Source organism: Lissotriton helveticus, chromosome 9, assembly GCF_964261635.1.
Source record: "Lissotriton helveticus chromosome 9, aLisHel1.1, whole genome shotgun sequence".
NCBI lineage: Eukaryota > Metazoa > Chordata > Amphibia > Caudata > Salamandridae > Lissotriton > Lissotriton helveticus.
In genome coordinates, this window is record NC_136070.1 from 327,207,358 (window position 1) to 327,229,855 (window position 22,498).

Genomic DNA, 22,498 nt, shown 5'->3' on the forward strand with positions numbered 1-22,498 from the left:
ACTGCGGAGTTAGGAATGGGCGGGAAATTTGCGGTGCATCTGCCCCAGCTGGGGAACGGGTTTGGAGTCAGAAAACTGACGTGGAGTCAGGCCCTTGGAGTGTAAACTGAGTGATCTTTCCTTGGAACACGAGCAGCAGGTCAAAACTCCCACCTAAGCTTCATGTGCTTGAGCGGAGGCTTGTCTTTTGACTTAATCTTGGACATACCAGAGGACATTGACCTGGATCAGTTACGACCCTTAGACTTGGAACACGAATGGCCTTATTTCTTGTGCTTGGTGACTTATGGTTTCGTCGCCTCCTCCGGACTGGCCTTAAGATGCATACGGGAACATTTGTCGCATAACTTTGAATCATATTTTGACCCAATACAAACGTTGTGCGCATCTGTAACCAATATGTGCTTTCTGCATGTGGAGTATGGTTGGAAGCCTGTGGTCTTCAGGTGAGACATTTTCCCAGCAGAAAGTCCAATAAAAGATGTTTAGGGGGGCGGCAAATCATCAACAGACTTAAGGAACAGAGCTCTCGATCAACGTTTTAGAGTGCAGAAGTAAAAGAAACTGAAAACAGCATGCCAGGGTGGAATCTGAATAAGGCTGCTGCATGTTACTTATGGAGGAGGGGACAGGGCCACCACGGACTCTGATGGTGTCACCTATCAACATGTGGGAGCACTTACTTGAAAAAGTTCTGGATCCGGTCTAGCATCTGGGAGTAATTAAAAATGTGAGTAATCCGTAGTCAGAGTAGAAGAATTCATCATAAATATGTAAACATCATTGGTGCAGACATAGGCACAACTATGAACTCTATGAACTGGCAATGTGTTGTACCTCTCATAAAATATATTTGTGTGTGTCTTCGGTGCATAGTGACATGATAGTAAGCATCCTTTAAATGTATTGCATCAGTAGAATCACATATGGTAGTTGTGATGTTGAGCCTTTATCTTCTGACTAATCTGTTCAGTGGGTGGAGGTTCAGAATAGGTCATTGTCTGCAGTCTTTTTAGGGACTGAGAAGGTATGTAGAGTACACCTCTTTATTCCAAAGTGACATTGTTGATGGCTCCCCTTTTGAAAATTGTTGCAAACCAATCAACTTTTCCCAGTCCCTCTCCTACAATAAAACCCAATGGAGTATTATGGGAGAAGAATTCATATCCCATTAAAGCCACACTAATGGTCACCATCCAGAATGTATAACTTTTACATAAAAAGTGAACTTTCTGACTGAGCTATTAGATGGCAGAATTATGCATAAGGTAAATCTGTGAGAGGTTCACATGCAAAGCCCAGGATTTAGAGTTACATAAGGCTGATGAACAAAATAAAGTATTTTGAATGTAAATCTCTGTATGGTTTTTCCCTCCTCTGTTTGGGTCCATGTATTTATTTATTTTTTATTTATTTATTTATAGAGTTTTGTATAGCGCGGACAAGACCCGTGGGTATCAGAGCGCTTCACAAGGAAAGAAATACACATATCGACATTCAAATAGCATTGATAATAACAAATTGATCTGAGGTAGCAGGTACTATACTCAACGCTGTGATTAGATATGAGTGTTCCTATTATCTGTGCAATTAGCAGTAGTAGCTTAACATAGAAAGAAATGACATATAGACATTATATTAACATTAATAGTAACAAATAGATATGAGGTAGAAGGCAGTGTATTGTAGGGACGTGAATTAAATATATATACCCCTATTAAATGCCCAATTAGCAATAGATGACGAGCAGGCTGAGCTCAGGTCAGAAATATCACATCTAGCTCGGTGGGGTAGGGTTATAAGGTATTCAAGTGCATCGCAAGGATGAAATGGGTAGATAAATACAATGAGGTAGCAGTTATAATGTTTGACTGTGAGATATAGTTATAGGTGTCTAGTCTCAGCTTGAACACGGCAACAGTCATGTTTCATGACGAGGAGTGACCTCCATTCTTGTAGGTGACCGTCTCAGTCATCTTAGTTTTTCTATGTCGGGTATTTACTCATCAAGTGGCTCTTCAGTTCCCGTTTGAATGTCATGGTATTTTGAATCATCCTGATGTTTGGAGGGAGGGAGTTCCATATTCTGGGGGCCGCTCCGGAGAATGCTCGGTTGTAGGTCTTTTTCTTGTGGAAAAAGGCTGGTCGTAGTAGTAGTTCTTTTGCGCTTCTGGTTATTCTGTTACCTCCTGAAAGCTTAAGTTTCTTAGCCAGGTATCTAGGCGTGTTGTGGTGGACCGCTTTGTGTGTAATGCAGGCCATCTTCATTTGGATTCTGGCCTCGTAAGGTAGCCAGTTTAGTGCTTTCAGGTGCGGGGAAATGTGATCGAATTTTCTCGTTCCCGTAATGAGTCTAGCCGCTGCGTTGAGGCAGGCTTTTAGTGGTGCTGTGGCTGTTTTCGGGAGACCCGCTAATGTGGTGCAGCCGTATTCGATCCTCGAGATGACTAGTGATTGGATAGCCAGTTTTAGATCCGACTCTGAGATAAAGGGTTTCACTTTCCTTAAGTAATTCAAATGGAAGCGGGCGCTCTTGGCCATTGCGTTAATATGATCTTTCATGTCGAGGTTTTCGTCTAATATAATTCCAAGTGATTTGACTGAATTAACTAGGGTCGGGGTACAATTTAGCGCCGTCACCAGTTTGGTCCATTCTTTAACTTCAGATTGGCTCTTTGTCGGTGAAATTAGCAAGAATTCTGTTTTCTGGGAATTTAGTTTCAGATGGTTTATTGTTAACCATCGCAAAGCTCTCTTTAGTGTTCTGTTCATTAGGTCGATGTCCTCAAGGGAGGCTATTTTTATGTATAGTTGCGTGTCGTCTGCATACATATGATAGGATACCTGTGATTCTTGAAGGATCTCCGTGAGAGGTTCAACATATAAGTTGAATAGATCTGGGGAGAGCGTTGATCCTTGTGGAACTCCGATTGCATTGGGGCTCGGGGCGGAGATTGCTTGGTTAACCAGGTATCGTTGAGTCCTGTTCAGTAGGAAAGAATTGAACCATTTCAGCACGTTCCCTGACAGACCCATCCTGTCTTGTAGTCTGGTCATTAGCAATTCATGCTTTACCGTGTCAAAAGCTGATGACAAGTCTAGGAGGATCAATAAGCATGTTTGATTGCGGTCTAGGGCTTGTAGGGCGTCATCGACAATATGCAGGATCGCAGTTTCAGTGCTGTGACCAGTTCTGAATCCTGATTGGCAATCGTCAAGTAGCGAAAATTTAGCGATGTGTTGACTTAGTTGGCCCTGCACGCATTTCTCAATGAGTTTGGCCAGTAGAGGGATGTTGGTCACTGGTCGGTAGTTGTTCGGGTCAGTTGCGTCAGCCGTAGGTTTTTTGAGGATGGGCATTATCTGCCCTGTTTTTAGGCAGTCCGGGAGGGTCCCTTGTGTAAGTGAGGCATTTATTATATCGGTCCATATCGGAACTAGAGTGTGGCTGATTTCTCTTACACATTTTCCCGGTAGAGGGTCTTGGTAGTGGTTGTTTGGCTTAAGTTCCGCCAGCGTTTTGGCTATTTTTCCCTGGTCGTATAGTTCAAATGTGTCCCATTTCGCCTTATTTTTTGTTTGAGGACCCTCTGCTGAGACAATGGCCTCATTTTTAGGTGGAGGAAGGGTCATAATGTTCGTTGCTGCATTTGTGAGTTCAACTTCTAGCACTTTGGATTTTTCCGTGAAGTGTGCAGAGAATTCCTCGCAACTTATGGGTGTTTTTGTCTTCTCATGAACCGTTTTGGCCAGTTTATTCGACTGTAGTTTTAAAATCTCGAAGAGCTTACGTGGTCTATTTAATGCACTGTCCAATTCAGATCTGATAAATTCTTTTTTGGAGTTGATAATCTTTTTGTTATATTCTTTCCTTGTTTTTCTGAGGGCTTTCAGTTCAGGGGAGGAGGGATGCTGTCTCCATTTCCTTTCGGCCATTCTCAGTTTGCGCCTATCCTCATTCAGTGATTCATTGAACCAAGGGTTTTTTGGTTTCTCTGCGACTTTTTTCAGTTTTTGGGGCATGGAATCATTAACGATATTGCCAATTGAGGTTAGGTAGTGGTCAGTCATCTCATTAACATTCTGCTTATTGTTGGGTGGTTTCAGGTCTGTCTCACACCTTTCGACCAGTAGTTCGATATTCGCCTCTTTTGTGTCTCTGATCAGTTTCTTGAGATTGCGTGGTTGCACGGTCTTGCCCTTTTTCATTGTAGGTAACGCGAATGTTATGGTATGATGGTCCGACCAATCACATGGGTCTATAGCGAGGATTGATGCCTCATCCTTTCTTGAAATAATCCAGTCTAAGGTCGCTCCATGTGAGTGCGTGGGTTTGTTGCAAGATTGTATAAGTTTTCGCTCACTGAGGAAGTCTTTGAGCGAGTTGACCAGTTTGTCATTGCCGTCATCCCAGTGGAGGTTAAAGTCGCCCAGGAATATGTTATTGACCTCCGAATTAGAGTTGGTTGTTATGATCTCCATCAGTTGCTCGGTGAACTTTGCGTTCTCTCCTGGTGGGTGGTAGAATGCGTGCAAGTTGCAGTTTTGATTATTTGGTGTTCTCACCTTAATACCAAGGTATTCGCAGGATTCTAGGGGGTCAGATTGGAATTGGCAGACCTCAATCTCTGAGCGGTGAATGCAAGCTATGCCTCCTCCCACATTCTTTGGTCTGTCTAATCTGACGATGTTGTATTGTGGGGGTATTAAGAGATCCATGGTAGGAGAAGAAGATTCATTGAGCCATGTTTCGGTGAGGATGGCCAGGTCAATTTCCTTATTAATGATGAGGGCAGCTATGTCTGATGCATGTTTAGTCGCCGAGCGACAATTAAGTAGTAGGCAATTCAGGGGTTTCTGTGCTTTAACGAGTTTTTCGCTATCGGATTTGGAAGCTGTTAGCTGGATATGTTGTAAGTTTTGGTGAATTGCTTTCCTGTCATTCTTTCTGTACATTCTGTTAGAGTCAATAGGTACTGTTTTGATGTTCTCCTCCCTATTGCAGGCAGGTTGTTCATACGATTCGAGTAAGGCAAGAGCTTCTCCATTTGACAGGGGCTTAGTCCTGATAGGTCTGTTGGGTCTGAGTACCAGATTCTGGATGTGTGAGACCTTAGTGTGCGTACTTAATGCCATCTCCCAGATTTTCCCAATTGTCTGTGAGATTTTTATCGAGTTTTGTGTCAGGTTGCCTACGAGCTTCTGGAGCTCATATACTTCTTTCTGTGTTCGGGATGATTTCTTATGTGCGATAGGTCTGATAGGATGAGTATTGCCGTTTGCTCTTCTCCGTGAGTGGTCTGTTCTCACTGCCACACATCTTTTCTTAATAACCGTAGATTGTTTGTGATTTCTGGCTCTTTTCGAGATGTCGCCATTAGAACTTATGTTATGGGATGTGAGGGGTCTTTTTGTGGATAGGGAACTATGGGACTCAGGACTAGCATTCGGTGGAGGCTGGAGGAGGTCGAAATCATTTGTCTTTTTCGTTTCGTTGGCATCCATGTGGGACTCGCTTGGGGCTGGGGTACATTCTTCTTCAGGCGCCGTGGAGTTGTGCATTGGCGTCAGCGATACTTTCCTTGGGGCCCGGTTCTTCACTTTGTTTCCAGGAATAGTGGCCATTGTTATCCTTTCTATCTCATTCTCTGTAGTTACCATCTCGTTGTCGGTTACGTCTTCGGTGAAAGCAGATTGGTTGTTAAGGTTGTCGGTTGGAATGATGTCTCTAGTATTGGAGTCGTTGTTTTCAAACGTGCAGTCTGGTGGTTTCAAGTTATTTTGGTGGTTTGGTCTTTCAATGTATTCCTTCAAGTTTTGAAAGGTTAACTCGAATTTCTCGAGTTCTCTATTGCTTGCTTGTATCAGCACTATTCCCGTTTTGTACATAGTAATGCATAATTCTGTCTTGCTTCTTTTGGTTAAAGTGGTCGTTATCTTTATGCCATATGGTATGTTTTTTATAGATTTAGTGCACAGCATATTTGAAAGGGCGTTGCGCCATTTGGCTGTTTTGTCTGTGTAGAAAATAAGATCATTCATCATGATGCCTTTGACACTGTCAAAATATGGGTCAGAGAACAGTATGTCCGGGTTTTTTCTCAAGGTATAATGTTTGAGTTTTTTGGCAGCATTTTTGGATAGCGTTGCAGGGTATTCTATGCTCTTTGCATACGACCCAGTCGATCCTTGGTGACTACCATCCATTTTCGCTTCACCTTGGGGATATGCAGGGGTCAATTGAACGTTGTGTAGTGAGTAGTTCCCAGCTGGAGGATCTTGGTGGTTGTAACAGTGTAGTAACTATTTCCTATTGTTACGAGGTGGAGGTAATAGCTCCTTAGTGGAATAGTTTGCTTATAGTGATACACCTTTGTATACGTGGGAGCTATCGTAGGTTCAGTTGACTTGCAACATAGTTTTAAATTGTTCCTTTGTTCGTTAATCCTTATTAGTTATGCTGCTTTATTCAGGTATGTAATTAGTAAATAGTTGTAGTTAGTTAAGGGTAATTAATTCGATTCGATTCGATTCGATAAGTCTTTATTTCGAATTAAAAATTCATAAAAGACAAAAATACAATCGTACACAATGTATAAAAAGACACTCCAGCAATATAATATTATACACAAAATATTCCTAAGAACGAAAAGATACTTTAGACATATGTATATAAAAACAGATGGGACAAAGATAATTTGCACAAAAGTTAATACCACTAAGAACCATACAGGGTGCTATATACAGCTAAAAAAAAAGGACATTCAACATACAGGGATACCCAATTTCTTGGATCGGATCAGCCAGGCCCATCTTAAAAATTTTGCAACACCTACCACTACGGTTTCTGATCTAATAACACGAAGTTTGTGGAGTGCGTCTCGGAAGCCACCACTGTTCAGAGTCAAGCAGATCGGCCTTAACCACTTACTTCTTGGTGCACGGTAAGCAGGGCAGCCAAAGAAGAAGTGGCCAACACTTTCCTCCTGGACTGCACACCAGTGGCATTTATTTCCTGTAGACATGTCCCATTTTGCTGTAAAAGAATTGATGGGCAGAGTGCCAATTCGGAACTGGTGGTATAGTTTACGATCTAATACGCTTGTGATTAGGTCCCAATACTGTTCTAATGAGGGAACAGCCTTAAACACTAAAAAGGAGCCAGTTATGTTAGCGTCCAGGGATTGGTTTACAAGGATAGATTTTCTCCAGGCCCAAAAGAGTGCCTTAAACTCAAGTTTAGAGGGAAAAGTTGCCCCCCCTGGGTTGGACCAAAGCTCCGGGAGACCCATCAAATTCAATACATTTTTAACTACCCAAAACCATTGTATTTTGTGTGCCCCCCACATGAGTTTTACCTCCTCCAACTCTTGGGTAAACAGGCCAAGCTCAGGAGTGGTCCAGATGCGGCGCCAAAAGGCCACCACCCGATACTGGGCCATCTCGTCGATTGGTCTGCAGCCAAGATCCAATAATAGGGGTTTAGTTGGAGTGGACTGAGGGAGACTAACCAGATTCCGTAGGAACCTGTTCTGCGCAGTTGACAAACTGGAGAGATTCTTATGACCCCAAACTTCTGCTCCATAAAGGGTTGCGGGGATGACCTTCGCCTCAAAAATTTTTAACACAGGGCTAACACACCTAGTAAGGGAGTTCTTCTGTTCATGGAGCAAGCAGCCAGCCAACCTATTAAATTTAAGTTTGGACGTTTCCACTTGAGGGTTCCAGCTGAGTTGGTAATCTAGGGTCACACCAAGATATGTCATGACCCTAACCTGCTCGATATGGACTCCGTTTAAAGAAACGGTACACTTAGGGGGAGTTTTCTTGCAAAAAACCATAAATTTGGTTTTGTCCACATTTATTTGCAAGTCATTCTTGCTACAAAACTCGGAAAATCTATTCAGGGCTACCTGAAGCCCGGCTCTAGTTTTAGAAAGCAGGAGGGTGTCGTCTGCAAAGATCAACATGGGGAACTTTCGACCACCCAGCATGGGAGCATCCGACTGTGTGTTGATAAAATGTTGTGTAACCTGATTAATAAATAAAAGAAACAACGTGGGGGCCAGGACACAGCCTTGACGCACCCCACGTTGTACAGGGAATTGCTTGGTCACCTGCCCCTGGCTACCCCACCTAACCTGGGCATAATTGTCCTCATGTAGTCGCTGGACTAGGATCAAGAGCTCAGGCGGAAATCCCATGCGGCTAAGGGCCTCCCACAACTTCTTCCTTGGCACCAAGTCGAAGGCCGACTTGAGGTCAACGAAAGCAGCATATAACGTGCCGCCACCCAACAGGACCACTTTCCAAAAGAGTAATGTGAACCGGAAGACTTGGTCGACTGTACTCGTCCCAAACCTGAAACCCGCCTGCATAGGGGAAAGTATGTTATTTGAATCGATCCAATCCAGAATTCTTGCTAGGATCATTCTCGACACAATTTTCTGGATTGAATCGATCAAACTAATGGGCCGATAGTTGTTGGGGAGGGAACGGTCACCCTTCTTATAAACTGGCAGAATTTCTGCACCCTTCCATGAAGGAGGAATCTCGGCCCCTGCAGCTATGTTATTTGCCAGTAGGGTTATATATGGGATCCAAAGGTCAGGTTTGAGTTTAAAAACGTCAGCGGGAATAGCATCGATGCCAGGAGCTTTACCCGACTGAACTGACTCGAGAGCGAGTGCAGTGTCAGATTCCAAAAATAAAAGTCTGTCTCCTGTGTGTGGGGGTTGGCACATCAGTGTAGTTTCCATCGAAGGAACTGCCACTATATTTGGGTCATTAAACTGTGCGGAGTAGAATTCCACCCACAGTTGGGCGGAGACATGATTTACTGGAACCTGGGCGGCAGGGTCCTTTCTCCTCCTTATAATCAACCAAAAATCCGTTAGGCTGGGGGAGTCGCATGCACCTAGGAGATCAAGCCAATAAGAGTCATCCCATTCACGCTTAGCAGCCTGAATGGTACGCTTATAGCATTGCCTTGTCATCCTTATGGCATCGGAGTTCCGGGCCTTCACAGCAGCTAATAAGCTGCTGTGGGCATCTCTACACTTCTTATTGTACCATTTTTTGTAAACTCTGGTTTTAGCAGGCCTGGATGGTTTCGTGAGAAGGTTTTTAAGGGTCGAAAAACACTCCTCATGAAGGTTGGTGATTATGGGGTCTGCAATATCAGCAGAAGATAACAAAGACATCCTGCTCCACACGTCCCTTACCTCTTCCTCTATCTTTAAAATAAGTACGGGGTCCTCCAGAACTCTAGGCCATTTTACACGGCGCCTGTTATGGCACAGAATAACATCAGATGTTAGGATGTTAGTCCTCCTGGCAGGTGCCCCCATGCCTGGGACCAATATCCCAAGTGAAAGGGGATTATGGTCGCTCTCCGGGCGGGGCTCTATCGCCATGTCTTGTACAATGGACCAGCACTCAATTTTAATCAAAATATAGTCGATACGGCTTGAGCACAAGCCGTTATCGAAGGTGTTGGACCCAAGGCAATCGGATCGTGTACGCCCATTGGCGGCCCGTAGGCCCCATTCTAAACAAAAACCCAGCCAGTGAATAGCTGCCTCAGTACCCTTAACACCCTTTGCAATAGTAAGCGGGGGGATTGCCCAAGCAGTGTCCTCCTCAGAACCCACATCCTCTGCCAAGGAGGAGATGGGCTCAATGGAGGTATTTAAGTCTCCCGCTACAATTACGATCTGGTCGGACCCGAAGTTCTTAAATAAAAGGTCAAGATCGTCCAGGGCGTCTTGTTTTTTCCCACCCTGACAGCCACGGGCATAGACATCAACTAAAATGATATCTGGGGTGTTGGGTTTACACAGGCTGATACATAGGAGATCTGCACACGCCACCGGTGTTTCCCTACCATGGAAACCCAAATTATTTTTTATCCAGATAGTAAGACCACCAGAGGCCCTACCCTTGGGGCTCTTAATTGCGGGTTTTGAAAAATTAAAGTAACCCAACTTATACAATGGGACGGTTGACCAGGTTTCCTGGAAGATGACGATATCATATGAATCAATGAAGTTGGCCCAGTCGTCATTCTCCAGACGTCCCCGTAGCCCAGCAATATTCCAAGAGATGACTCTTAAAGGGCAATCCATAGTTAGTACACATGGTAACTGTACCACGCTCTGTACTACATTCATTGCCAAGACAGGAGTGTGTGCTGGATCTAAAGCTGTGCCCGGATTGTTAGGCAACGGTAGGCCGACGAGAGATGGACTTGGGGATGGAGGGCTCCGTAGGTGGGGCGAAATCTTAGAGGGAGATATGTCTCCAGACCACCCAAGTCAGTCCACCTCCTCCAAGCAGCCAAACCTATTAGAGGTTGAAAACCCTTGCCACCAGTTTGGTTGGTTTTGACCAACAAAACTATAAGTTGGGCGACTAACATTCCTAACGGTGGTCCATGATCCCTCACTCACTGGTTGTTGTCTGGGAGGGTAGAAAAAAGTGAGGGGCCTCACCACTATTGCGGAATTGGCCTCAAAGGATGGCCATGCACATAAGTGCTGGGCTGTGTGGGGATCAGAAAAAGAAACCACCACACAGTCTCCGGCTATAGACTTGTGAGTGCGGCCGATCCAAGGAACTCTCCGAACCATAAGTACACTGCTTCTTTGATGGTCGGGGAGCTGTTTGTTGGAATTCAGCCAGTGAATAACTTTATTTTTTAACGAAAGATCGTTCTCCTGGGATTGTTGATCCAACTCTGGGACACCGGCTAATATAACAACGTACGGCCCTGCTTCAGGCGGGAGGTCAATAAACCCTCCTCGAAAGTTGTTGCGACTGGCCTGGCGTGATGGATTGCACACTGAGGGCGGCCTGAGGGGGTGGTTGACTGGCACCCTGGAGTCAGTGTTCGACCTGTGTGCTGGTTTGTACGGAAGGAAGGGTTTGGGTACTGCAAGGCTAGGGGTAGGTACAATAGTTTTAGCAATGGTGGTACGAGGTTTTGGGATGGGTTTGGGTATTGACAAAGTCTCGGGAACGATTGGTGCTGGTTGTAAAGGAGATTGAGCGGGTTCTGTAACTAAGGGCTGGGGAGTGGGTTCGGTTGCACATAAAAGCTTAGCGTCCATTTCCTTGAGGCTCAGGCTAGCCAGGGTGACTATGGTCCTATCCATTTCAAGGAGGTTATTCTCTATACGAGAAAGCCTTAGTTCTAGGGGGGAGAGTAACTGCTTAAGCGTGTCCCATACTAGTTGCAGGAATTCACTATCACCCTCCCTGTCAGACACCGGGCCAGTCACCCGACCCTCCGGGATATTTGTACTATTCTGACTAGGAGAGATGATAAGAACATCATCTACCACCGAACTATGTGTTTCCATAGTAGCTTCCCCATTGAGAGCACTTGGAAACGGTTGGGGGTTAACATCCTTCGCCCCAAGAGACCCCATAGCCCGCCTGTTATTAAAGAATTTTAATCTTGCTATTCTGGCTTTTTTCCTTGCGTGCAAGGTTCTCGCAAGGCATTTCTTTTTGTGTGCTGCCGCTTTCTTAGCACTACAAAGACTTGCTGCTTGGGTTGCTTTGGGAAGGGGAAAGGAGGTTGCGATGCTAAAAAGGGGAGCAGGGCCGGTATTTAAATGAACTGGGTTGGGTTGGGAGATTGGAGGGGAATGTAGAGGAATGATGGGGGGAGCAGGATGCATCACTACCGTTGTTAATAACGGCCGTGGAGCGATTGAACGGTCAGGGGTACGGGCAGATGCAATATTTCCCAGGGATGATTTTTTGGAGCTAGCAATATGCGCTGACAGCCTTCGTGCAGCATCAAGTTCTAAAGAGACCTTGTGCTGCATTTTACTGATTTCCTCATCAATAGCCAAATTGGTTTTGACTAGGAAATCGTCTATGGACCTGTTGGAATTGCTAGCTGCCATAAGGGTCTTGCTCCGACTACCCCGTGAACACATATTACAGAGTACAGGTCAATAAATTAATATACACACAACAATAAAACTGTAAGATGTGCCACACAGGAGTAAACCCAAAAACAAATAAAATTAAGGGGGGGTGGCCCAGCCCAGCCCTCTTAGACCTCGAACGGCCTCAAACGGCCCAGTCTTTGCCCTGTCTTCGCCCGGGCTGCGTCCCGCGCTGCGGGAGTGCTAAAGCAATAAATAGGGGGGGCGTGGCAGCAGGGAGAGCGGACCGGAAGCTGTAAAATGGTCTCGCAGGGGCTCCTGGGCAATGGAGTCCCCTGCACGCTCGCAGCCCCGCTGACCGCACTCACCCGGAAGCCTGCAGCCCCTCAGCAAAGTCCCGGTGTGCAGGTAGGCGAAGCGGCACCCGCGGAGCGGGTGCGGCGAGATGTGGCTCCTTGTCCTCAGTTAGCCGCTGGGTAGGGAGGTCAGTCCCTGAAATGCCTCCAATAAGCCTCTGTTGCCTGGAAAAGCGTCCCGCCAAAGGAAAGGGTGAGAGAGGTTTTAAAGTGCAGGGGGCGGGGGGCGGCAGCAGGGAGAGCGGACCGGAAGCTGTAAAATGGTCTCGCAGGGGCTCCTGGGCAATGGAGTCCCCTGCACGCTCGCAGCCCCGCTGACCGCACTCACCCGGAAGCCTGCAGCCCCTCAGCAAAGTCCCGGTGTGCAGGTAGGCGAAGCGGCACCCGCGGAGCGGGTGCGGCGAGATGTGGCTCCTTGTCCTCAGTTAGCCGCTGGGTAGGGAGGTCAGTCCCTGAAATGCCTCCAATAAGCCTCTGTTGCCTGGAAAAGCGTCCCGCCAAAGGAAAGGGTGAGAGAGGTTTTAAAGTGCAGGGGGCGGGGGGCGGCAGCAGGGAGAGCGGACCGGAAGCTGTAAAATGGTCTCGCAGGGGCTCCTGGGCAATGGAGTCCCCTGCACGCTCGCAGCCCCGCTGACCGCACTCACCCGGAAGCCTGCAGCCCCTCAGCAAAGTCCCGGTGTGCAGGTAGGCGAAGCGGCACCCGCGGAGCGGGTGCGGCGAGATGTGGCTCCTTGTCCTCAGTTAGCCGCTGGGTAGGGAGGTCAGTCCCTGAAATGCCTCCAATAAGCCTCTGTTGCCTGGAAAAGCGTCCCGCCAAAGGAAAGGGTGAGAGAGGTTTTAAAGTGCAGGGGGCGGGGGGCGGCAGCAGGGAGAGCGGACCGGAAGCTGTAAAATGGTCTCGCAGGGGCTCCTGGGCAATGGAGTCCCCTGCACGCTCGCAGCCCCGCTGACCGCACTCACCCGGAAGCCTGCAGCCCCTCAGCAAAGTCCCGGTGTGCAGGTAGGCGAAGCGGCACCCGCGGAGCGGGTGCGGCGAGATGTGGCTCCTTGTCCTCAGTTAGCCGCTGGGTAGGGAGGTCAGTCCCTGAAATGCCTCCAATAAGCCTCTGTTGCCTGGAAAAGCGTCCCGCCAAAGGAAAGGGTGAGAGAGGTTTTAAAGTGCAGGGGGCGGGGGGCGGCAGCAGGGAGAGCAGACCGGAAGCTGTAAAATGGTCTCGCAGGGGCTCCTGGGCAATGGAGTCCCCTGCACGCTCGCAGCCCCGCTGACCGCACTCACCCGGAAGCCTGCAGCCACTCAGCAAAGTCCCGGTGTGCAGGTAGGCGAAGCGGCACCCGCGGAGCGGGTGCGGCGAGATGTGGCTCCTTGTCCTCAGTTAGCCGCTGGGTAGGGAGGTCAGTCCCTGAAATGCCTCCAATAAGCCTCTGTTGCCTGGAAAAGCGTCCCGCCAAAGGAAAGGGTGAGAGAGGTTTTAAAGTGCAGGGGGCGGGGGGCGGCAGCAGGGAGAGCGGACCGGAAGCTGTAAAATGGTCTCGCAGGGGCTCCTGGGCAATGGAGTCCCCTGCACGCTCGCAGCCCCGCTGACCGCACTCACCCGGAAGCCTGCAGCCCCTCAGCAAAGTCCCGGTGTGCAGGTAGGCGAGATGTGGCTCCTTGTCCTCAGTTAGCCGCTGGGTAGGGAGGTCAGTCCCTGAAATGCCTCCAATAAGCCTCTGTTGCCTGGAAAAGCGTCCCGCCAAAGGAAAGGGTGAGAGAGGTTTTAAAGTGCAGGGGGCGGGGGGCGGCAGCAGGGAGAGCGGACCGGAAGCTGTAAAATGGTCTCGCAGGGGCTCCTGGGCAATGGAGTCCCCTGCACGCTCGCAGCCCCGCTGACCGCACTCACCCGGAAGCCTGCAGCCCCTCAGCAAAGTCCCGGTGTGCAGGTAGGCGAAGCGGCACCCGCGGAGCGGGTGCGGCGAGATGTGGCTCCTTGTCCTCAGTTAGCCGCTGGGTAGGGAGGTCAGTCCCTGAAATGCCTCCAATAAGCCTCTGTTGCCTGGAAAAGCGTCCCGCCAAAGGAAAGGGTGAGAGAGGTTTTAAAGTGCAGGGGGCGGGGGGCGGCAGCAGGGAGAGCGGACCGGAAGCTGTAAAATGGTCTCGCAGGGGCTCCTGGGCAATGGAGTCCCCTGCACGCTCGCAGCCCCGCTGACCGCACTCACCCGGAAGCCTGCAGCCCCTCAGCAAAGTCCCGGTGTGCAGGTAGGCGAGATGTGGCTCCTTGTCCTCAGTTAGCCGCTGGGTAGGGAGGTCAGTCCCTGAAATGCCTCCAATAAGCCTCTGTTGCCTAATTGACTATCTCTGATTGAGATGGGTAATTGTCCTGAGATCAGTAGCCAGTACACGAAGTCAGCCAAGATTTTCCTGATTAATTCCTGCGAGGGGGGAGGGTTTTCTCTCTTTTCTCTTGAAGTTGTTATTCCCTTTTTCTTTCCTTGGTCCTATCTTTCTTTCTACATTTCTTCTTGAAGTTGAATGGTGCCTTTTGCTTCTCTTAGTCCCTTCTTTCTTTCCACTCCATGACTTGTGTGTGCATTTGCCATTCTCCTTATCAGTTAAGAGGCTTCTGGGAGTTCTCCTTTCTCTTGTGTATCTTAGTCCTTTGACAGTTTCCTTTGCCGAGTTGGGTGGGTTCTGGGAAGTATCTTTTCTCTTCCCCGGTGCCAGTCCTATTTCGATTCAATTGTAAGATTGGTTGGTCTCTTTTCGCTGTCTGTTCGGTCAGGGTTAGGGAGGTCTTCTTTCCCTGGCTCCGGTTGCTAGTCCTTTCTCCCTGTCTGTGTCTCCAGCGTGAGAACAGTGAGTGTAAGAGTACGAAGGTCCTATGCGGCCGCCATTTTAAGGTCAGGCGAGCCGCATTTCTTTAATCCCCGAAGCAGTGATTCCCCGTTTTCTTCCAAATGCCTATATTCGGCGAGTTGTGGTCACGGGGGGCTCCCAACTGGTGGTGCCGCGCTGGGGATGCGGAGGATCCTACCTTTTTGTCCGTCTCCGAGATCTCCCAGCTCCGCCTTCCGAGCTGGACAGTCTATGTACACGGGCACCGGAGCCTACAGACGGCCGCCGATCGTTCTCCTCAGAGTCCTCAGGCTCGCCTACATCCGTCGGGATGTCCGTTGTGGGTGCTGCTGATGGTCCGCCTCTTGGGGGTCGTCGGATGAGTCCGTGGAGAGGAGTCAGCCTCCGGTCAGCCTCGGAGTCCGACTTGACCACCGCCCAGGTAAATGATTCACTCCAGTGTCTTGCTTCATTTAAGTTCGTTTCGCTGATACAACATACAGCAGTGGTTCCGCTTGGTGTAGGGTCGTGGATTAGGGGATGTTCAGGGATTTAATCCAAAATTGGAGATCCCAAGCCCCCGGAGCTCCTCCCTAGGGCTCTCTTACCGCGGCCATTTTTTGTGGAGTATCTGTTTGGGTTCCCTCATCCTTGAGATTTTCACTATATTTTCCTCTTCCCTATGTCCAATGTAACTTCTGCTTATTTTCCTAAATAATGCTGGTGCTTTTGAATAAACTGCATTTAAGTCCACTTGCCCCTCTGGTTCCTTTTCACCATCAACCCCCTTTTTAACGACAGTTACACAAAGAGTGTTTTTGTGATGTTCAAAGAGTGTTTTTGTGATGTTCCTCACTCTGCACTTTATGATGGAGAGAGAAAAGTAGTAGATGTTTTAAATGGGTTCACCTCAGAACCATTTCTGAGTTGCACTTGTGCACACACAGTGTGAATATTTTTCAAAGTACTTACCACGGGGTACCGATGCAGAAAGACAGCTGTGCTGCACTACAAGGTAATATAGGCATCTAAAGCTCTACAGAGATGTTAGCCCTTGTCAAACTGCATTTTTGCAATACATTTTGTACGGGGTATGCTCAAAACGTAGCAGATTATGCATAGTTGCATTCAGAATGACAAAGCAAATTTTATGAACCACAAAAAAAAGGTAACAGAACAGAGGACATGCATGTAAACATTTTCACTGATTGAATATTTGATTAAAAATAACGTTAGCCCGCAATTTTATGTAATAATTTGTTTTAGTCTGCATGCACACTAAATGAATGTGGCAAAGATTGAAAGCTAGTGCTGGCCAAGTTCATAGGAACAGCCGAGGAGCCTTTGTTTGCTTTTCATTTTTAACCATTCTAACACTCTGCAACTGAATTTGATTGACATTGTAATACCAAAGAGAATACGGTTGACTTATATAATGTGCACACCAAAATTAGTAATCATTTTATCTATCTCAGATGGATCAACAGCTTACTCTAACCAGGTAGGATTAGAATCTTGGACCTGTTGGTTAACTATTTAGCACTAAGCTCATTATCATTGTCAGTTTTTTACTTATCTTTCACCAGCCTGCTCCTTTTGACAGAGATCTAAATTCTACATTAACGGCAGGCTTCAGACTCTATATGAAGACTGTGCCCTGTTGCTTTGGACTGTAATTTAAGCAGGGTCAGGAAGGTGGCATCTGTCATGTGCACCATGTCGAGACTCATGCAAGAGAAAACAGAACATAAAACGGATATTCACTTAATTAATTCCCAAGAAAATACTTTCTTTTTCCACTTTCATTTTGAGTATTTCATCATTGATTAGCTTCTATCATCTGCGTGACCCAATGGCTGCAAAAAATCGATTTGTTTCTAAAATTGAGAGTTCGCTGGAAAATAAAAAATCTCACCGCTATGGTGACCAACATTTTATTTGCCGCAATTCTATGTGTTAATACAATAATACGTGCATCATGTTTAAACTGAAAACCACAAACACAATTCGCAAAATAGGGCAACCCAGAGTTAAGGTGCTGATTCAGTGTTTTGCTTCAGTTCTCCAGTGTGGTGCATCCAAATCTTCCTCCACACTGGTATAAGAAAATCTAGTGCATCACAAACTCACAAAAATATTTTTTACATTAAAATGTCACTTGGGTGGGGGAGGGGGGGGGAGTTCATGGAAATTGAGCAAATGTCTGCAAAGAGTGTTGGAATTTCAATAACCTATTGTGGATACTAGAACAGTACCTCCTAAGTAAGAGGTCTGTCAGTGCCCATATACAGTGTTTTCCTTGGAGGGCAGGTGGGGCCTACTAGATTAGGGATACCAAAGTCATCTTTTTTGTTGTAGTCCACCAATGTCTTCCAATGTGCTACTTTTACACTAGATGGGGCACCTGAGGTTCCCTCATCTTACTCATGATCAGGGAGGGGAAAGGATCACTTGTCCTGCTTAAACCCTGGTTTTGCAGGTCGAAGGGGTGGTATCTCCCAAAATATGACCCTCATACACGTGTATGTTGGAAACTTTCTTTTAGCGGTATATACTGTGTCCCCGCTTAGATACACGTGCGTGCGTAATCATTGGATCATTTTTTGTGTGTGCACCCTCCACCAGGAGGTTTTGCCTTAGGTTTAAGGCAGTAGTGATCGTGGAATAGTGGGGGATTTGTGGTGGTTTCGTTTTTTTTAAAAATCCGGACAGCCAGAAGAGGAGAAGTTTAATAAATCTGGATTCGGACTGTAAGTAAAATCTTAGGTGCACCTTCGAATTATTGAGGAATTCAAGTGCATATTTTGTAGGGTTTTAAAAAGAGGTCAACATGTTTCAGCCTTGGGTAGTCAGTAGATCTATAGGCTTTCGTCAGGACCAATGGGGGTGAAAATGGTGAAAAAATATTGTGAGAAGAATAAAGGGTTATTAACCTGATTCTTCGTGAATTTTAGGCTTCATTGAACCTGTAAAAGAGAATAGACAAACATACATACACACACCACCAACAAACAGGGAGATAGGGTGGGGGAGACATATAATTATGTACAATAGTACCCCTGTAAATTCAAGGAACTAGAAAATGGCAATGCTTTTCATAGAATCATACTCATTTCAGGCGTCAACTCTCCCGTTCTCATGCTTCGGCGGGCAAAAGTGATTCAATAAATACTGTAGTGGGGTGCCCATAGTTCTAAAGTATTACTTCATCTTGTGCGTGGTCTATGGTGTAATTATGGCCGCCTCGTGATAGCGTATAAACACGCTGCATACATTCAGTGGATATTTGTAGGTGTATCGTATTTATACAGTCCAGCTGAATTTAGCATGCTTGTAGTAACTCTAAGGGTTCTGAATACGTTCGTGAATCATTATTTTGTAATGCTGAAAATTGTGACTCAGTGCGTGATGAGTACGCTATTATTGCTTACGGTAATGTGGATTGTTCAATTTGTTTTCGTACCTTCATTCGATTAAGAAATTGCTTCCTCAGGGAGTAAGGGCTGGACGAGTGAGGCCTTACTGTGGGTTTGTTAAGAAAAAGAAGTTAAGGTACGGGGTCTCTTACTTGCGGTTGGTGTGGCTTGCACGGGCGCGGTACCTCCGATTACCTTAGTGCCTTCTGCTCTGTCCTGGCAGCATGTGCTGACTCTGCCTCTGCTCACCCGGAACAGTGACCACTGCGTTTCCGGGTGAATATGTACTCTGTGACGGCCGTCATAGAAAAAATACTACGAGAATTACAACCGCCTAGTTTGATTTACACAGGGGTTGCGACTGCATGTAAATGAAGTGTATTTACAAAAAACGAAATATACGCTAAATAAAAGGATTAAATTAGGAGCTGCAATTATTTGTTATTTTTGCAGATAGTAATTAGAGGGGTTGGTTGAAACTACCCATAGTAACATTGTTTCTTTTAAGGAGCTTTGTATAAAAAGTTTTTTTTAAATTGAAAGTATGAGAGGAAGTGTGAAAAAATTGTGATTCACTACTAGATGTAGATGGGGGGTTGTTTTATGTGCATTGTCAGTCTGGCGGACCATTTGCGGGGAAATGATGGTGGTTATAGATCTTAGACCACTGGGGCGAGGGCACATTTAGCCTATTATTGAAGGCGGACTGAAGTAAATCATTTGTTGAGAGACAACCAAGGGATGGAATCGTTAAGACCAAGGGTATCTGTATGGAGTCTATGGACCCAACGTTGTTCCTTCTCAAACAGGATTCTGGCTGCATTCCTGTCTACTGTCTCTAGAGTCTCTAAAATTACCCAACGTAGGTCGTCTACTGTGTGTTTCAGTTCTTTGTAATGAGACGACATTTTGGTTGTGCTTTTCTTGCAATTTACATTGCTCCGGTGTTCACAGAGTCTCTGTTTTGCCTTGCGACATGTCATCCCAATGTATCTCATGTTGCATGGACAGGTAATCTTCGGTGGTGGTCGGGTGTGGACCAGTAGGTCTTTGATGTTTCTGCTCCTTTTGTTCGCGAATTGGTCCACACCCGACCACCACCGAAGAAAAAGAAACAACAACCAGGTCTATGGAACAATCCTCCAATAACCGGACACTACCCATGCGGCACCTGTGTAGCTTGCGCAACTACAGAACCAACAAAAGAATTGCAGTTACTCCCTAACTTCCTATGGAAATTGAAGAGACATACCAACTGCAATACTAGTCATGTTGTGTACATGATTACCTGTCCATGCAACATGAGATACATTGGGATGACATGTCGCAAGGCAAAACAGAGACTCTGTGAACACCGGAGCAATGTAAATTGCAAGAAAAGCACAACCAAAATGTCGTCTCATTACAAAGAACTGAAACACACAGTAGACGACCTACGTTGGGTAATTTTAGAGACTCTAGAGACAGTAGACAGGAATGCAGCCAGAATCCTGTTTGAGAAGGAACAACGTTGGGTCCATAGACTCCATACAGATACCCTTGGTCTTAACGATTCCATCCCTTGGTTGTCTCTCAACAAATGATTTACTTCAGTCCGCCTTCAATAATAGGCTAAATGTGCCCTCGCCCCAGTGGTCTAAGATCTATAACCACCATCATTTCCGCGCAAATGGTCCGCCAGACTGACAATGCACATAAAACAACCCCCCATCTACATCTAGTAGTGAATCACAATTTTTTCACACTTCCTCTCATACTTTCAATTTAAAAAAAACTTTTTATACAAAGCTCCTTAAAAGAAACAATGTTACTATGGGTAGTTTCAACCAACCCCTCTAATTACTATCTGCAAAAATAACAAATAATTGCAGCTCCTAATTTAATCCTTTTATTTAGCGTATATTTCGTTTTTTGTAAATACACTTCATTTACATGCAGTCGCAACCCCTGTGTAAATCAAACTAGGCGGTTGTAATTCTCGTAGTATTTTTTCTATGACGGCCGTCACAGAGTACATATTCACCCGGAAACGCAGTGGTCACTGTTCCGGGTGAGCAGAGGCAGAGTCAGCACATGCTGCCAGGACAGAGCAGAAGGCACTAAGGTAATCGGAGGTACCGCGCCCGTGCAAGCCACACCAACCGCAAGTAAGAGACCCCGTACCTTAACTTCTTTTTCTTAACAAACCCACAGTAAGGCCTCACTCGTCCAGCCCTTACTCCCCGAGGAAGCAATTTCTTAATCGAATGAAGGTACGAAAACAAATTGAACAATCCACATTACCGTAAGCAATAATAGCGTACTCATCACGCACTGAGTCACAATTTTCAGCATTACAAAATAATGATTCACGAACGTATTCAGAACCCTTAGAGTTACTACAAGCATGCTAAATTCAGCTGGACTGTATAAATACGATACACCTACAAATATCCACTGAATGTATGCAGCGTGTTTATACGCTATCACGAGGCGGCCATAATTACACCATAGACCATGCACAAGATGAAGTAATACTTTAGAACTATGGGCACCCCACTACAGTATTTATTGAATCACTTTTGCCCGCCGAAGCATGAGAACGGGAGAGTTGACGCCTGAAATGAGTATGATTCTATGAAAAGCATTGCCATTTTCTAGTTCCTTGAATTTACAGGGGTACTATTGTACATAATTATATGTCTCCCCCACCCTATCTCCCTGTTTGTTGGTGGTGTGTGTATGTATGTTTGTCTATTCTCTTTTACAGGTTCAATGAAGCCTAAAATTCACGAAGAATCTGGTTAATAACCCTTTATTCTTCTCACAATATTTTTTCACCATTTTCACCCCCATTGGTCCTGACGAAAGCCTATAGATCTACTGACTACCCAAGGCTGAAACATGTTGACCTCTTTTTAATACTCTACAAAATATGCACTTGAATTCCTCAATAATTCGAAGGTGCACCTAAGATTTTACTTACAGTCCGAATCCAGATTTATTAAACTTCTCCTCTTCTGGCTGTCCGGATTTTTTTAAAAAACGAAACCACCACAAATCCCCCACTATTCCACGATCACTACTGCCTTAAACTTAAGGCAAAACTTCCTGGTGGAGGGTGCACACACAAAAAATGATCCAATGATTACGCACGCACGTGTATCTAAGCGGGGACACAGTATATACCGCTAAAAGAAAGTTTCCAACATACACGTGTATGAGGGTCATATTTTGGGAGATACCACCCCTTCGACCTGCAAAACCAGGGTTTAAGCAGGACAAGTGATCCTTTCCCCTCCCTGATCATGAGTATATACAACGGAGACTGAAAGGATTCTCACTCTGCCTCCCCCACCCTTATGATTATACACGTTCCATCATCTTAGTCAGATGTTCTTCCTTCCCTTCCCCTAAGATTGCAGTGCCCTACCCCAGAATTTACCTTTATGTGCGAGGCATTGATGTAGCCAGTGTTGTTTTCTTTGGTTGGCACCAGCTCCACCCTGCAGTCATCATAGGGCAGCACATCCTGGTATCGGTTTCGTTCAGCATTTTCTGGGAGCCGGGCCGTTGAGCATTCCCCACCGTCCACTCGCTTTTTCTGGATATTTTCATACTCTGTAAACAACATTGAGTGCTCCAGTCGCTGCTCCAATAGCTTACACTGAAAGTAAGGGGAAAATCTTGTCAGCATCAACATCTTTCTCTTCAAAAACAAACCATTTTTCTATTTTTAGCGTTTGACTTTTAACTTGTTCAAGAAATGCTGATCTGAGAAAGTCATGTATTGTTTATAGTCTTCAGTGTATAACTGTTCTGAGTTTCAACTGTAATCACTGATGTAATAGGCAAAGTACAAAGCACATTTAGAAAAAGCAAGCTTATGCAACTCTCTTAAATCTGGGGTGAAGTTTCACAATATTAGGGGGGGGTGAAATACGTTTGCAATCAGAAGAATGTATTTTTTTACCTTGGTGTCTAATGACGTGGATTTCCCCCCATTTGTTTTAGTCACCATTCCTGTGGGGC

General features: G+C 46.0%; 1 protein-coding gene across 2 annotated transcripts in view; it reads right to left on the minus strand.

Moving 5' to 3' along the window:
* The window catches only part of PTPN21 (protein tyrosine phosphatase non-receptor type 21), a 339,336-nt gene that overhangs the window by 64,382 nt on the left and 252,456 nt on the right, over positions 1-22,498 (minus strand). For both annotated transcript variants that reach the window (XM_078660017.1, XM_078660016.1), the window contains one exon: positions 21,912-22,133. In XM_078660017.1, the coding sequence (XP_078516143.1) occupies positions 21,912-22,133 (222 nt within the window). The remainder of the gene's footprint in view (positions 1-21,911; positions 22,134-22,498) is intronic.